This window comes from Oryzias melastigma, unplaced genomic scaffold, assembly GCF_002922805.2.
Source record: "Oryzias melastigma strain HK-1 unplaced genomic scaffold, ASM292280v2 sc00184, whole genome shotgun sequence".
Taxonomy (NCBI): domain Eukaryota; kingdom Metazoa; phylum Chordata; class Actinopteri; order Beloniformes; family Adrianichthyidae; genus Oryzias; species Oryzias melastigma.
Genome location: NW_023416879.1, coordinates 424,350 through 439,542, shown reverse-complemented (window position 1 = coordinate 439,542; position 15,193 = coordinate 424,350). Strand labels below are relative to the sequence as shown.

The following is a 15,193-nucleotide window of genomic DNA, read 5'->3' as shown; positions in this document are numbered from 1 at the left end:
TCATATAATGAATCACAAGTGAACAAACGGGAGTTTAGTTAAATTCAAATCGGTGTAGAGCCAATCAAACATTGAGACGTCATCACACCCAATCAAACATCGAGACGTCATCAATTGTCGCAGGCCCCCGAGCCGTTCTGACACCCCGAGTAGATGTGGTACCTACACCGGCTCTTTCGGATCGGCTCCCCAAAAAGAGCCGGCTCTTTCGGCTCCCAAACGGCTCTTTAGGTTGTTTTGTTGCTTTAAGTAATTTATTATCAACAATTATATAAAATTATGCACAAAATGAATACTAATAAAAAAAACTTGTTTTTTTTTGTAAATATGATTTTATTTCACTCATATAAACAGAAAATTTCAACTTGAAAACAATATAAAACACTGCAAACCACAACACAAAAATATAGATTAAAAAGTGCTTTTGTTTCATCTGTAACAGTGAAATACTCCCATATTTTCTTGTGTCACTCATTGTTTTACCTTAATGTTATGCTGTTTGTCTTGTGGCCACTGACTCTCTTTTTCTCTTTCCTTCCGTACGCCGCAAGTGTAACCCCCTCCTCTGCGCAGCGCAAACACACGCACAAACACATATTGACCAATCGCGTGCGACATGAGGAGAAAAAAAGGGAGAGAGAGAGAGAGAGGAGGGGAGAGAGAAAAGACACGGCTCCCGACATCCGGCTCTCAGCGAGGAGCCGGCTCGCGTCGTTCACTTCAAAGAGCCGGTTCAAAGAGCCGTTTCGTTCGCGACCGACCCATCACTATAACACAGTGGTAAAATGTCAAGTTTCAGAGGATATTATTTACAGTCTAAGTTCAAAACGGCTGATAAGAAAACTCTATTGACCCAGCTTTCTAGCAGTAGTTGAATGCATCACTCACAGATGAATCAGTGAGTCTCATGTCTGTTTCGTGTGTGACTAAGAGGTGATTCTTGTGTCTTTTTTGAAGATTTGTGTATGTAATTAGTTTCAAGCTGTTGTAATTCTGATTTGTCCACGTGTAAATTGCATTTTTTTTAATTTTGTATTTTTTTTACGTATGCACAAAACATATATGAGTTACAAATCAAAAATATGCACACACATAAATCCTAATTTACACACAAATCAAGAATTGCGCACCCATAAAACGGAGTGAGTGAGTCTATTTTCTCTCCATACAATTTTACGTAAATAATAAAGGTAACCTAACCAATTGTAATGTAAATGTGTACAATATGTATTTTCTAAGTGTCCTTCCTGGTTGTATTTCCCTCTTAGATCAAATGTCAGTATTCCTCCTGCTGAATGCTCCACAGCTGCTTCCCCAAAATCCTCTGGATGATATTAAACCAGTCGTGGATTATTTCTCTCTACAACCCGGTCATAGTTAGATGAAGGTCACAGGAACTTCACTGAATGCTGCTGGTTTAAATATGAAGGTCATTCAGATTTTCTTCTTCTAATTGATGCTAATGCTAACACTAGCTTTCCACGACGGGGATGAGACGAAGATCTGCAGAAGATCTTTTCTGTCCAGTTAAAGTTGATTATATTTCTGTGTTGACAAAATCACTAAAACAGAGATACAGTCAGAGAATTTCAACGTGTCTGATGATAAAGAAAAACTACTAACTGTTGTGTTATTTTCTGAGGTAGCTCCTCTTTGCTGTTGCTCATAACCGTGTCTGATCCTGCAGGATAATAAAGATAAACAAGGATCAAAATCATTTGTAACCATCAAAAAAATATTCCTATTTAAACCATTCCTATTTTTACAATTACCCCTTAAAGTACCCCGAAAAACAACGAATAAATCTTAATACAACTACATTTAGCCAGTTAAAACAGGTGCAGCCGACATTGCAGCAACGAGCATCTTAGCAGCTCCTGTTACATGTGGTCAACTTCTATCAGCTTTTGTGCTCAATCACACTTAAAATACGTGCAAATAACATCAGCCAAATAGAACCTGTTAGAATAATATCTGCTCAAATAAAATGTTGATATTTTAAATACAACTATGTAAAATTGAGTTAAACAGCGTTCAGCTGTAAACTTAGTCGTTCTAAATCCGAACACCGGAAGTCACTATTCTAATTTGTTGCCCTGTCACCATTTTGTGTGACGTCACAGAGAAACAAGTCTATTAAACAAGTCCAGTCTGGTCATTTTTTTGCAGCATGTTTGAGGGAAATGAAAAGGAGATGAATGAAGACAGTTTCTGTTTGATGTTAGGATATCAGGCGTCTGCAGAAGAGCAGCAGCAAAGGAAAGAAGAGGCGGAAGTTAGTGGACAAACAGATCTTTGCATGCTTGTTGATGCTGCCCTTTCTCTACTCTTGTCAATAAATTGTGCATGACATTTAGATGTGTGTGGGGGGGAGTGCATTGGTGAATAAACGAATCGGAGCCTCCAGCCATCTGCAGCATCTTTCTTCTTCAGCCTTTTGACTCTCAGTTTCACTTCTCGCAGTCATAAACCTGCAGTACATTAACACAAATTACTCTACACCTAAACACCAGAGCTCAGGGTTTCTGTTCTTTGGTTTACTGTAACTTTTAACCGTTAACACAATAATTCCGGCAAATTTTTAAGGGGAAAAGCGGTTATCGTGAGAGCGGTTCGAAAAGTTACAGTATGTTAAAGATTTTGTGTTTACGCGTCACTGGCAATGCCTCAGGTGTTAAAGGGTTAATCCAAAATAATCTGTGGAAACAATCTGAATGTCAGTAAATGATCCTCCCACCCCAAAGCTAATGTTTGGCTCAAACAGCCCAGGGTTTAGAGTATTGATGAAATGATTTGATAAAATCAATATTTTAAGCAGTAAACAATAGCATAGAGAGTCTGTTCACACCTCCTCTGATCAAACATAACAAAGACAAACATCGAAAGAACACACAGACAGGAAGTCCGTCTGCGTTTTTTCTTTAGAATAAGATCATCTTCACGTCTCCAGGCTCCGCTCTGCTCACCTGCTGCTTCCTTCTTGAAATAATCCAGACTGACCGCAGCGTCAAAAGTGTTCAGTCATTTGTGAGCAGATGAAGACGTCTGCAGGTCCAGAGAGATGTGAACCATAGATGGACGTGCAGCCTTACTGTCTGGGACACCTCATGTGATCCATTAACCCTTCCAGTTTATTCTGTTCATGACTGAGACTTGCTCAGAGGTTATTGTGAATTCACCCAACCCCACCCACCCCCCAGCTCAACATCCAGAAAGTTTACTGTGGAGAAAACAAACTCACTCTGATTTGTGTCTGCATAGTTCTTGATTTGTAACTCATATAATACATTGTGTGCATAACTAAAAAAATTACAAAATTAAAAAAAAACAATTTAAACATGCACAGATTAAAATTACAACAATTTGAAACTAATTACACACGCAAATCTTTAAAAATTACACACAAATTACTGCTTACGCACACACAAAACCTCAGTTGTGCACAGATGTGTGGTGAGTCTCTTCACATTTCAGAGATTTGTCTGTGAGTGATGTGTTCAAGTCCTGCTAGAATGCTGGGTCATCAGAGATTCTTTTCAGCCATTTTGAACTTCGATTGTGAATAATATCTGGTGAAACTTGACATTTTCCCACTTTTTGAAATAGATTTTCCTGATAGTTAATATAAAAAAGTCAAAACAAGCATTTTAAGGACACTTATCCCTTTTAAAAACACAAATATCTACCGGAACTGATCGACTCCTCTCTGCCACCCGTCCCTTGACACCGCCTCCGACATGGGGCTCTGTCCCAAGAGCAGGTCACAGTCACGGGGATGGCAGGCGGCGCCAGACCCTTCTAAACACCTGCAGATAGGAGCGGGTCGGTGCCGCCTGCAGACACTGTGTTTGCCGAACAGAACTCCATGTATTGACTCTATGGCCCGATCTGAATCCTCCCCTTCTTCCTGCGCCTTAGCCCTCCCCCTTGATTTGAAGTAGCTGTTGAAGTTGAAGTTGTGTCTGGGTTATTGTTTTTTAAGTTGGTCTGGTCTCCCCACAGAGTTTCTCCGCAGCAAATGCGGCAGCAGAACGAGATGATAGCAGCACGAGGCCCTTCTAAACGACTGGGAGAGGCTGGATCAGCCCACCGGCCAGGGCCGACCTGCTGTCCCTGTGACCAGCGCTCGGACAGAGCCCTGTGTTGGAGGCGCTGCAAGGGGAGGGGCTGCAGAGGCGGACAGGACTTTATGTCTGCCACGGACACTAGTGAAGATAAAAAATCCTTGAAAAAAAAAAGGATCAATGCTGGCTCATTAGAAGAACTTTTAACGCGATACACACGTAGTAAAAGTATGTGTTGAACCTGTTTAAAATTGGTCAGTGAAATATAAAGTTTGATTCAGTGAACTATCCCGACAAAGATTACAAAGCGTGGGACTTCATTATTCTCTCTCTTGTTGCTTTGCCCCGCCCTCATAATTCCTAGCCAATGAGTGGCGAGATCTTCACTCACATGTCAAGCTTATATTCAAAACAGAAATGTCTGGATGACGGCCGTCTGAATTCAGACCACGGTTCAAGACTCTGATTGGACCAACAGACTTTTCCAGTCTGAATACACTACGTTTGATTTCCATCCTGCTATTATTGGATGATGTTCATAAAGAAAGCGTGATCATCTGGGTCATTCACATTCCTCTATGCAATGAACGTATGCTGACCGCTAGAGACGCTTTTCAGCATCAAGCATGTCTAGCCTATAAAGATCTTTTAAAGGAACGATGAATTCATTTCTTGTGTTCTTCCACTACATTCTAGTAAATGTCTGACTCGGATTCCTCTGTTAACCTGTAACCCTTCAACTCTGTGCAGGTCCACATTGGTTACCTCCCCAACAAGAGAGTTCTGGGCCTCAGCAAGCTGGCCAGGTGAGTAAATGAACTTTGAGAATGATGGACTGTCTGCATGAGTGGGCCTGTAAGCTGATTAATTCAAACATGTTTGTGTTCCAGTGTAGAATCTAAACCCTCTGACCCCAATACCTTCAGGCTTATCATACTAACAGCTCTTGTACTGGATCTGTGCACTCGCCTCTCGAGGACGGCAGTGAAACCAGCAGAAACGAGCTCCCTCAGACTGCCTCAGAGAGGTTGTCCTCTGCAGGTTGCATGATGAAACAGACATAACTGATAATTCAGAGAACCGACTCACAGGACAGGGAGCTGCAGACATGGGTAGAGTGCTGCGTGTCTGCTTTAGTGGTCGCAGACGTCCACAATGGCACTTAGATTGATTAAGATGAGCGGGTGATCAGCATGTGTGACGGCACAAACAGCCGAATTTAGAAGAGGATTTAGCAGCAGTTTGGTTTCTTCATTGAGAGTTTGGAAGGAGAGCAGGAAGGTCACACTCATTTAACCCCATGGAAATGGAGATATCGGTGAAGATTTAAAATAAAAATGGTTGATGGCCTTTGGGACTTAAAGTTGTTCCCTCACTACATAGCGGTTCACTTTTCGTGCAGTGTCGCCAGATAGAGTCACAGTTTTCTAGCCCAAAAGTCATAAAAAACAAGCCCAAAAACTTCATCAGTGATTAATTAACAATAACCAATCTTTCATTGTTTAACAATTCATATTTTGATCAAAAATTCAACTTTAAGACATTTTTAATGATTTTATGTCTGCCATTTTTGCAGTCAGGGCAAAATATATAAATATAAAAAAACGACTCCTGTTGAACTTTACTAACAAACGAAGGAGATCAAACATGAGCACATGTAACCCCCCACACACAACTGGTCACTGGTTCATGCTGCTCTCTGCTCAAATGGCATTTCTCTGGGGTGAAAGAGGTCGAGGTGATCGGAGGAACAGCACCGTCTCTGCTCTTTTTCATTTTGAATTCCTCTTCCTTCTTTTGAACATCAGTTTATCAAATCCCCAAAGATTCAACCTTTTTAACATGCACATTTATGAGGGATTTTCTGTTTGAGTTGAAGTTATTCCTGTAAGGAGAGTTCATACAAGTTTCATCATTGATGACTACAGTCAAAATGTTGGTTAGTGGAGCTGGCAGAGTAGAAGCTACAGATCTTCAGGAGTTAGTGTTTTAGAGAAGCAGCACAGATTTTGGAGGGTCCTCTGGTCACATGCAAGATGGCGCCGGAAACGATCTCTAGCCGGAAGCAGAAATTTCCTAAACTTTAGGAAACCCCTTCAAAAATGATATTTTAAAAACTTTTCAGAACTATCAGCTTTTAAGCCTTTAAAAGTGAATAAACTGTAACTGTCTAACAGTTTAATGTACAAGATGAGCTTCAAGTAGACAGAGAACGTTAATCGTTTTATTTCTTTCAAGTGTTCTAATCTGTATAACGACACCAATTTAACCCCAGAGAAATAGCCGAAGAAATGCAGCTTTTTCACTGTGACAGAGTGTCCTAAAGAAAAAACTAGAAAAAAAGGTGGAAAGCTTAAAACGGGGAGTTCCGGTCGAGGACTTCCAGCAAATGGTTTCTGGTGCAAATTTTTTTTTGCAGCCGGGTCTGGCAGGGGGAGGGACTTCCAGCTATTAGTTTTCTAGCACCTTCTTTTTCTGTGGCCAGATTCTCTTGAGATTTGGAGACATTGAAGGACTTGCTGCTGAAAGAAAGATGTTGGGTGAATCCAAATTCTGACCCTACCCCTCCAAGGGGCCTTTGAAGGGAAAGGCGTGTCCAAAATAGTTTTTTTAAGGGTAGAGCGAAGGGACTTTGAGGTCTGTTCCCTCCAGAGGTAAACCGTGCTGCGTTGTGTCGCGGTGGAGAAACACATGTCTTCGCATGGGTGTGCTGTGAATCACAGAAGTTTACATTTAAATTAATGACTTGTTTTAGCATGACTTTTAAAGGTATAAAACCACTGTTAAGTATTTTCTGAGCGCTAGCAGCTACGGGCTACAGAAGATGACCTGCTACTATTGATGACATCCCCGAGCAGTAGCAGCGTCCAAATTTGAAGATACTGTTTTTCAATAACTCTCCGTTTTAGATGTAGGGGTAGGGAGAAGTAGGGAAAGAATTTGGATTTGGCTGTACAGTGAAGTGCAACAAAAACTAAGGCCATAGTCACATGCACTGAAACGGGCACAGCAGGGTTTGGCTTGTCCAGGACCGTGGAGGCTCGTAGAGAGGAGCAGTTGCATCTAAAAAGGAGCACGGGTTTGTCTGGCAGTTTCCTTGAGGCTCATTCAGCCGCCTTAAGGGATGCCATGAACACGGAACATACTAGGGCTGCCATGATTCGTCGACTAATCGAATATTAAAATAGTCGACAGTTAATTTAACAGCTAATTAGTCGTTACTTTATATTATCTGGAGTCAGAGTGTAGTAAAGTTGAACAAAGTTCTGAGCGTTCAGCACCAAAAAATACACTTAATATTTGAGTCTGTGAGACCAAAACCTTATCTTTAGAGAAAATAGTTCCTTGTTTCAGATGCCGACCTCATTAGAGAGATCAGGAATATACTTTCATCAAACTCATTTTGACAGGTGACCTCTGACCCTATATACCCTTTATATATAAAAATGATATTGAATTGTTAAGTCATCTAGAGGGTCAAAGGTCACATATCAAAATGAGTTTGATGGAAAGTATATTCCTGATCTCTCTCATTTGATTTAATGTTGTTTTAATACCATAAACTAATGAAGGACAGAGATTTTACGATTCATTTAAAGTTTAATAGACTATCATCTTCATTGTCTTTATTTTTAGTTAGTTTAAAGTTAACGATGGTTAAGATGTGTTCTTTACATCCAGTTTGTGTATGACCCGATTTGTCGACTAATCTGAAAAATAATCAGTGATTAGTCGACTATTAAAATAATCGTTTGTGGCAGCACTAGAACATATCATTGTTAATCGTGCAGTAAGTGTATTGTGAAGTATTTATAAGGACAAGGGAAGTCAACGAACTTATGATGCACAGGCAATGCTGTTGTACAGTGTCCTTAAGCTGCACTTTGGAGCATGGGTCTAGACTCCAGGCCTCGAGGGCCGGCCTCCTGCTGGTTTTCCAGAAATCCTGCTTTATCTGCTGCTGATTACCTGATCAGGTGTGTTTGGCCAATAAGGAGCTTCAATGGGTGATTGGTTGAAAAAAACATGGAGGACCCTGGCCCTCGAGGCCTGGATGTGGGCACCCCTACTCTAGTCATTAGTATAAGGTGTGACTACTGGCTACTTACTGACTGTGCACAAATGCTGCATGCACAGGTTCATGAAATGTAAGTGCCTGCAGGACGTTCACACAAACTACTCTCTGACTCATTTCCTCATTTCTAACAGTCAGGCTGCAGTAAGGAGTGCACACTCATCACGTGAACAGCACTGACGAGAGCCTTTCTCAGTCTGAAAGACTGGAGGGAGGTGTTTGAAAAAAATGAAAAGTCTGACGACACGCCTTGGTCTCACCTATTTGTTGTATAAATGTTCACTTTTCACCCAGAGACGGCCTGTATTCATCCATGAGAGCAAAAGTGACAGGGGTGTAAGGCAAGAGGAGGAGGAAAGGAGGAAGGAGGAGGTCATGGATGGAGTGAATGGGAGGCGTCAAGAAGGAGAAGAAAGCAGATTCGGCTGCGGCCCCCATAAAGGACTCCATGTGCCAAAGGAAAACCCTAGTCCTTAATTAATGATGCCAAAAGTTTAATTGGATCCATCGCAAATTAGATCCTTTGGTGAACTGGATAGAGACGGGGGGGGGGCTGCTCAGCAAAAAAAAGTCACACCCCCTCAGTGGAGATTTTGGAAACAGATGCTTCAGATCGGCATGAAAAATGGCTTTTTAAACATTTAGGTTGTTGGATTTTGGTTGAAAACTTCATAATCATCATTAAAACACTACTGGGAACATTTTTTTTTTAAATGGTCGTAGGGGGACTTTAAACGGCCAAACACACTGAATCAAAGCCACGGCTTTCATTCTGACCTGATAAATAGTAACAACCTTTTCTCCTTTTCCTTCAGGATTGTTGAAATCTACAGCCGCAGACTACAAGGTACATAAAAATCTCTTCTATTGAAAAGTTCAACCTTTCATAAACTTGAGTCAACTCTAAACCTGAGAAGAGAAGCAGAACCTGGACAAAACATGGACCATGATGACGTCACCACCATAGCAAACATGATCAAAAAGAAAAAAAGTGACTGACACAGCAGTTGGAATGAAAGTAGAAATGAGACAAGACAGAAGAAGAGGAATTTCAAACAGAGAAGGTCATGCTGGTGAAAATGGGACTTTATTCCTCTGAACCTTAAGGATATTTGTGAGCGAAAGGTAGTTTGACAGAAGAGGAACTGAACCTTTTAGAACTAAAGGTTCTGAGAGCAACCTTTTTCACTGAAACTATAGCTTTGTTTGTTCTTGCGTCATAGTCCAAAGAGTCCTGACTGTGTAATTAAACAGAAAAGTTTCCAACAAAAGCCAGCATTTAGACTTCCTAAAACCCAGAAATGTTGGAAGGTTGTTACATTTAAATAGAATAAAGAAAAATAAACCATGAAATCATGTGAGATAAGTAGGGGACATTAAGGGACACAGGAGCGTGAACCATCCGTCATGAAGAGGAAGACGGTTGTTCCTGTGAAATCCCTTCATTTCTGATAATGGCCACATTAATTGTCACTTATATTAAATATGCCGAATGCTCTGATAAGTTAAACACCATCATTTCAGGAAGAACGTTTACCTCTGACTGCTTGTTTATGTCCAGAGGACAAAACAAACCACCTGAGTTCAAAGTAAGCTTTTAATTCAGAACTAATTTGATCAGTTCTAAATCTGTGCATGATCAGCTTCACAGTGATGTCTGAGTCTCCCAAAAGCTTCAATGGGCAGAAACTCTTTAGTCTGTGGAGGATTCTGTAAAACCATCAGTCTTTGCCTCAGTCGACACTGATCCTCCTCAGCATGTTGTCTGTATGAGCCTCTACTAACATGACATCCAATCAGAGCTTCAGCCACTGAGCGTCGGTCCGAGCAGACTGGACGTCCCAAAGAAGATCTGACCGTCTTTCTGTAAAACACACGGATGAAGGAAAGAGCACAAAGATTGAGTTTTTATTATTTTCAGCAGATTCTCCGTCCTATGTTGAGACCAGTTAGGATCTCATGTCCTGTGTGTAACCCGCGACATGCAGCTTTGTTTTTCTCTGGACTCCAGGCTGATGTTTGCTCTGATGGTCTGTTTGTTCATGTCTTCATGTGTCCACAGTCCAGGAGAGGCTGACCAAACAGATTGCCGTGGCGATCACAGAGGCCCTTCAACCCACCGGCGTTGGAGTGGTGGTGGAGGCAACGTGAGTGTTGCGCTAAACGCACGTCCTACTTTAAGCTAGAGCTTAGCGGGAACGGCCTGAGAGGGTTCAACCCAAACACTCTTATTGTACCTTCAAAGGGAAGACGACTGTAGAGAGCTGCCAAGAGTCCAAAATAATGCCCACTAATTTGGTTTATTTCTCAGTTCAAATCATTTTCCATCACATCTGTGCTGTCAGATCCAACACACAAAGCTGTTCAGCTAATCACCAAATATGGATTTTTTTTTTTTTTTTTTTTTTTTTCTTTGGAGTTAAAGCACAATCACAGCTTGTATCATGAAGCAACAGTCTCGGCCTTCACTGGCGATGGCGTGGAGAATCGCAGCGCCGCTTTAATTCACACGTCATGTGACGACACAGAAATGGAAGACACCTCGTTATATTCCTGTTCACACTGTGATGCTCCAAACAATGAGTCTAATCTTCAAATATATTTAAGACCCCTCATGCTACTGCCTGACTAGGGAGCCACAGGGGGGCCCGAGTCCAGGTATCCTTGAGCCGGCCCCCAGCCCGGATAAAATACTGGGTTGAGTAAGGAAGGAGATCTTTCAGAGCAGATTTGCTGCAGCGACCTGACAGGATGTGTCGAGAGGTGACCAACAAAATATTTTAAGAGATAAAATAATCACAAATAAACATCATTCATCCACTTCATCCTTTTCTAAAATACAACGTGTTTCTTAGTTTGTAGAGAGTTGGTAAATCTGTGCCAGTCAGGGCTCCTGCTTCAGGGAGATTCACACTGCTTTGAAAGGGCTGAACATGTGATGTCCTGAGTTCTGTTGGACGGTCAGAACTGAACCTTCAGAGCTTACATGAACCAACTCCAACCAACAGGCGTGTCGTGTCGCCTCCGTCACTCATTCTCTAGAACGGGTTCATCCTGAAGGAGCGTCTTCCTCTTCTCTGTCTCTGCTCTGAAGCTCAGCAGCGTCTCAGGATCCTGGTGCTGTTTTGTCTTCTGTGTCTCTGCTGCGGTTCGGGTCCATGCACGTGAACGTGCATGCTAACCTTTGCGTGTTCCCCTGCAGGCACATGTGCATGGTGATGCGCGGTGTCCAGAAGATGAACAGTAAGACGGTCACCAGCACCATGTTGGGAGTTTTCAGGGAAGATCCAAAAACCCGTGACGAGTTCCTGACTCTGATCCGGAGCTGAGGAGGACCGAGATGCTCGTCTTCCTCCTCCTGTGGCCTGGGTTTACCTTTACCTGCACAGACCAGCTGTTAGTGTGTGTGAGTGTGAGTGTGTGTGTGTACAGGAGTGAGTGTGTTTTCATCAGTTTCTTGCATTGACCGGACTGAGCGGCACTTTGCCTCAGTGACTTTCCACTAGCTGACACACCGGCTTTTGATCAGAACCCCAGACCCCGCCCCCCTTTAGTTTGTCTGCATGAATTAAGAGGTAATATCAAGAGTTGGCCTCAAAACTCTGAGTTTATACAGAGAATTAACCCTAAAAACAAATATATCAAAGGTTAAAGTACATTGAAGTTAGTTTTCCTTTAATGGCTCCAATTCAATTGGTGCTTCCATTGACGGCCATTCCCCGTTCACCTGTGCTAGATTGGTTTGTAAACGAACTACCTGCAGTTTTGATTTTACTGAGCTACAACCATGTTTTGGCCAAAACATTCCAGTTATCTCCCGTGACCATGAACATTCGCTATTGTAGAGAGAACTCTTGGTCTTGCAGAGGAACTCTGGATCAGTTCGTTCAGTGTGAAAGCAGCTGGACTTTCCACAAACCAAAGAGAGGAAACCACGTGGTGGGAAGACCGGAAAACAGCCACTGGGTCAATCTGAACCGGTCAACGTGGTTCAGTAAGGAGCTGTCAAAGGAACAGTCAGAGGAGCTGTCAGAGGAACAGTCAGATGAGCTGTCAGAGAAACAGTCAGAGGAGCTGTCAGAGGAACGGTCAGAGGAGCTGTCAAAGGAACAGTCAGAGGAGCTGTCAGAGGAACAGTCAGAGGAGCTGTCAGAGGAACAGTCAGAGGAGCTGTCAGAGGAACGGTCAGAGGAGCTGTCAGAGGAACGGTCAGAGGAACAGTCAGAGGAGCTGTCAAAGGAACAGACAGAGGGAGGGGTCAGGTTGATCTGTATTTTTGCTTGTTTGAACCAAGTCCTGGAGCCCGTGTCAGAGAGTAAGCAACACCAAGTTCCTGTTCCTGATTAGATGACCAGTTCTCCAATGATCGTCTCATTCTTCACTAAAAGTCTGTCTTGTTGTCGCTCATAACACTAAGCCTTAGTCACACCTGTCCTTACAGGTGAATGTGGGCTGTCTGCAGGTGAAAGATGCTCACACCTGTACGGGACATGCAGGTGACCTGCAGGAACTATCAGGGTCGTAGACCGCTCAGCGAACCTGCAGAGAGAAAATGTTCATGTACATTTTTCCTATGGGCGTGCTGCGGGTCATAGTGAACACATACACATCAGGGTGAAGTACGTGAGATGCAGGAATGTCGTACAGATGTTTCATTCTTTGATAAGTGAGCACTCCTGACGTTCAGTCCGACTGTTGGAAGTGAGGAATTAAGACGATCAGAGTGGAGTTTGTGTGCACATCATATGGTTGTTCTACGTGCACTTACATATCTCGTGCACACATGCAGCATTTGTGCACGCTCAGTTAGGAGCCAGCACTCACTAACGACTAGAGTGAGGTGTAAGGACGCCGTACAACAGCATCACCTGTACGTCATGAGTGCATGGAACTTTCATTATCCTTACAAATACTTCACAACACACTTACACACATGACAATGGTATGTTCCACTTGAAAGATGTTTCCCCTAAGATGCAGCTGCTCCGTATACGGACAGAACCTGAACAGAGTCATGGTTCATCCAAGGCACAAAATCATTTTGCCTTATTGGGAAGGTTTGGACGAACCAGGACTATCATAATCTGAATTATTTTTATTTTTGTTTGTTTTGATATTTCTTTATGGTGTAGTGCCCACAGATGCTGTTTAAAATCTTCATGAAAAGTGAGTTTAGTTAAAACACTAACAAAATTAACTCTTGAAGAGTTTATCTCCAAATCATTTTAACAATCAAAAAGTGACCATTTTTACTCTTAAAAACAAACATATTTTTTGTACCTTATATTAAGTGTAACAGAGCAGTCAGATAGTGTGTTATTGCTTTGTTGTCTCGAGGGGTCAATAGGCAGTCTGTGATTGGTCGATGGGAAGTTTTTCCAGCAAACTTTGTTGTTCATGTTTGCCTCTTTTGTCCGTGTCCAACAAACAAAAAAAAGCTCCAGGTCAGTAAATACCACCACAATTCAAGCAGAGCATGAACTCTCACTTTGTGAGAAAATTCAAGCCTAAAGGTTCGTTCACACCAATTCTGTGGCCCGCCCCTTTTTCACAGCGCCGCGAATTCGCTGCTCGCCGCTCAATTCAAGCTGTAACCAGAATCTAAATGTTTACATTGAGTGACTGCAAACGGACTGGTTTGTGTTGTGAGACAGCTGGTGGGCACTGACAGCTCATACCGCAGAGCAGCATCCGTTTCTTCCAAAACCCTTCTAAAAACAAGAAAAGCAAACCCATGAGCTGTTGGGTTCTTTGACCCTCTTCCAGCCCCCCAAACCTTTTCTAGGCCCTTCAATGGGAGCGGATGCTGACATCCACCCAGAGAGGCCCTCACCTCACATCACCATCAGAAAGAAAGTACTGAAAGATTTTCTAAGGATGGATTAACAATGCAGGAATCTGGGAGGTAAAGAGAAAAAAAAATCTCCAATCTGAACGTAAAGGAAAGTGCTAGTGCTGGTTAATATACGACATCTTTAACAAATTTCAGAGTTAAGATGATCCCGCCTCTGATCACGTCTTTGTTTACATTATTTCCGTACGTTGTGATGGTAAATCTAAAGAGAATAAAATTATGATATATTTTATGGATGACATACGAATACTGTTTGTACTCTTGTTTTTCAAATGCGACTATTTCTGGGCAAAATTGTTTTCATTTCTCAGACAGAAAGTATCGGTCGATCTCCTCAGATCTAATGATAAAACACACTTTATGTAACAGATGAATCTGTCTTTCTGAACTGGCAGTCATGTGACACCCCCCCAGCCTCCTGGCCTGCAGAGGGCGCTACACCTGTAATAAAACTTCTATGAATATCAGGTGAAAACTATGAATAAATCCATTCTTAGGTAGAAAGAAGATTTTAAAGTAAAAGTTTGACATCATTTAATACATTAGATTATTTAATTAGGAGATGCTAACAAGCTAACAAGTTAACATTGCAGTGGAAGAATGAATTTGAGTTTCGTCTTTGTGAATTGTCTTTTAAAAAGCTGCTGCCTACATTTTTAATTGTTAACACAACAATTCCAGCAGATTCTGAAGGAGAAAAGCGGCTCACGTGCTTTTCTCCTTCAGAATCTGCTGGAATTGTTGTCAATGGTTGAAAAATTACAGTTTGTTAAAGATTTTATGTTCAAGTGTCACCGACGACGCCTCAGGTGTTAAAGGGTTAATAAATTAAAATCAAAATTTCACATCTAAAAATAAAAAACCCACCTCAATGTTGATTGTGCCAATTTGACCATAAAAACAAAAGGAATTGTAAAGCTCGCCAACACCAGCTTGTTGGCGAGCTTTCGTCAGAGCTTTGTTCCATCAGATGGCTGTTGTGATTTTGTGTGTTTGCATTTTCTGTGCATCAAAGTTTCCTGTGTATCATGGTGTGTGTGTTTACTGAAGGATGTGTGCTAACAGTGCTAATGTTGTTTTTTTGTGGCCTTGTTGTGACGGACGGCCTCTTTGGTGCCGTCTCCACCCCTGTACTTTTCGTACCGTGTTCCATGGAAGACCTTTACATCAAAGGTATTAAATTTTTATGTGACAACTGTG

General features: G+C 42.0%; 1 protein-coding gene across 1 annotated transcript in view; it reads left to right on the top strand.

The window, feature by feature from the left end:
• The window catches only part of gch1 (GTP cyclohydrolase 1), a 47,035-nt gene extending 31,842 nt beyond the window's left edge, over positions 1-15,193 (top strand). The window contains exons 3-6 of the mRNA XM_024261201.2: positions 4,815-4,870; positions 8,955-8,986; positions 10,202-10,286; positions 11,342-15,193. Of these exons, the coding sequence (XP_024116969.1) occupies positions 4,815-4,870; positions 8,955-8,986; positions 10,202-10,286; positions 11,342-11,468 (300 nt within the window). The 3' untranslated portion in view covers positions 11,469-15,193. The remainder of the gene's footprint in view (positions 1-4,814; positions 4,871-8,954; positions 8,987-10,201; positions 10,287-11,341) is intronic.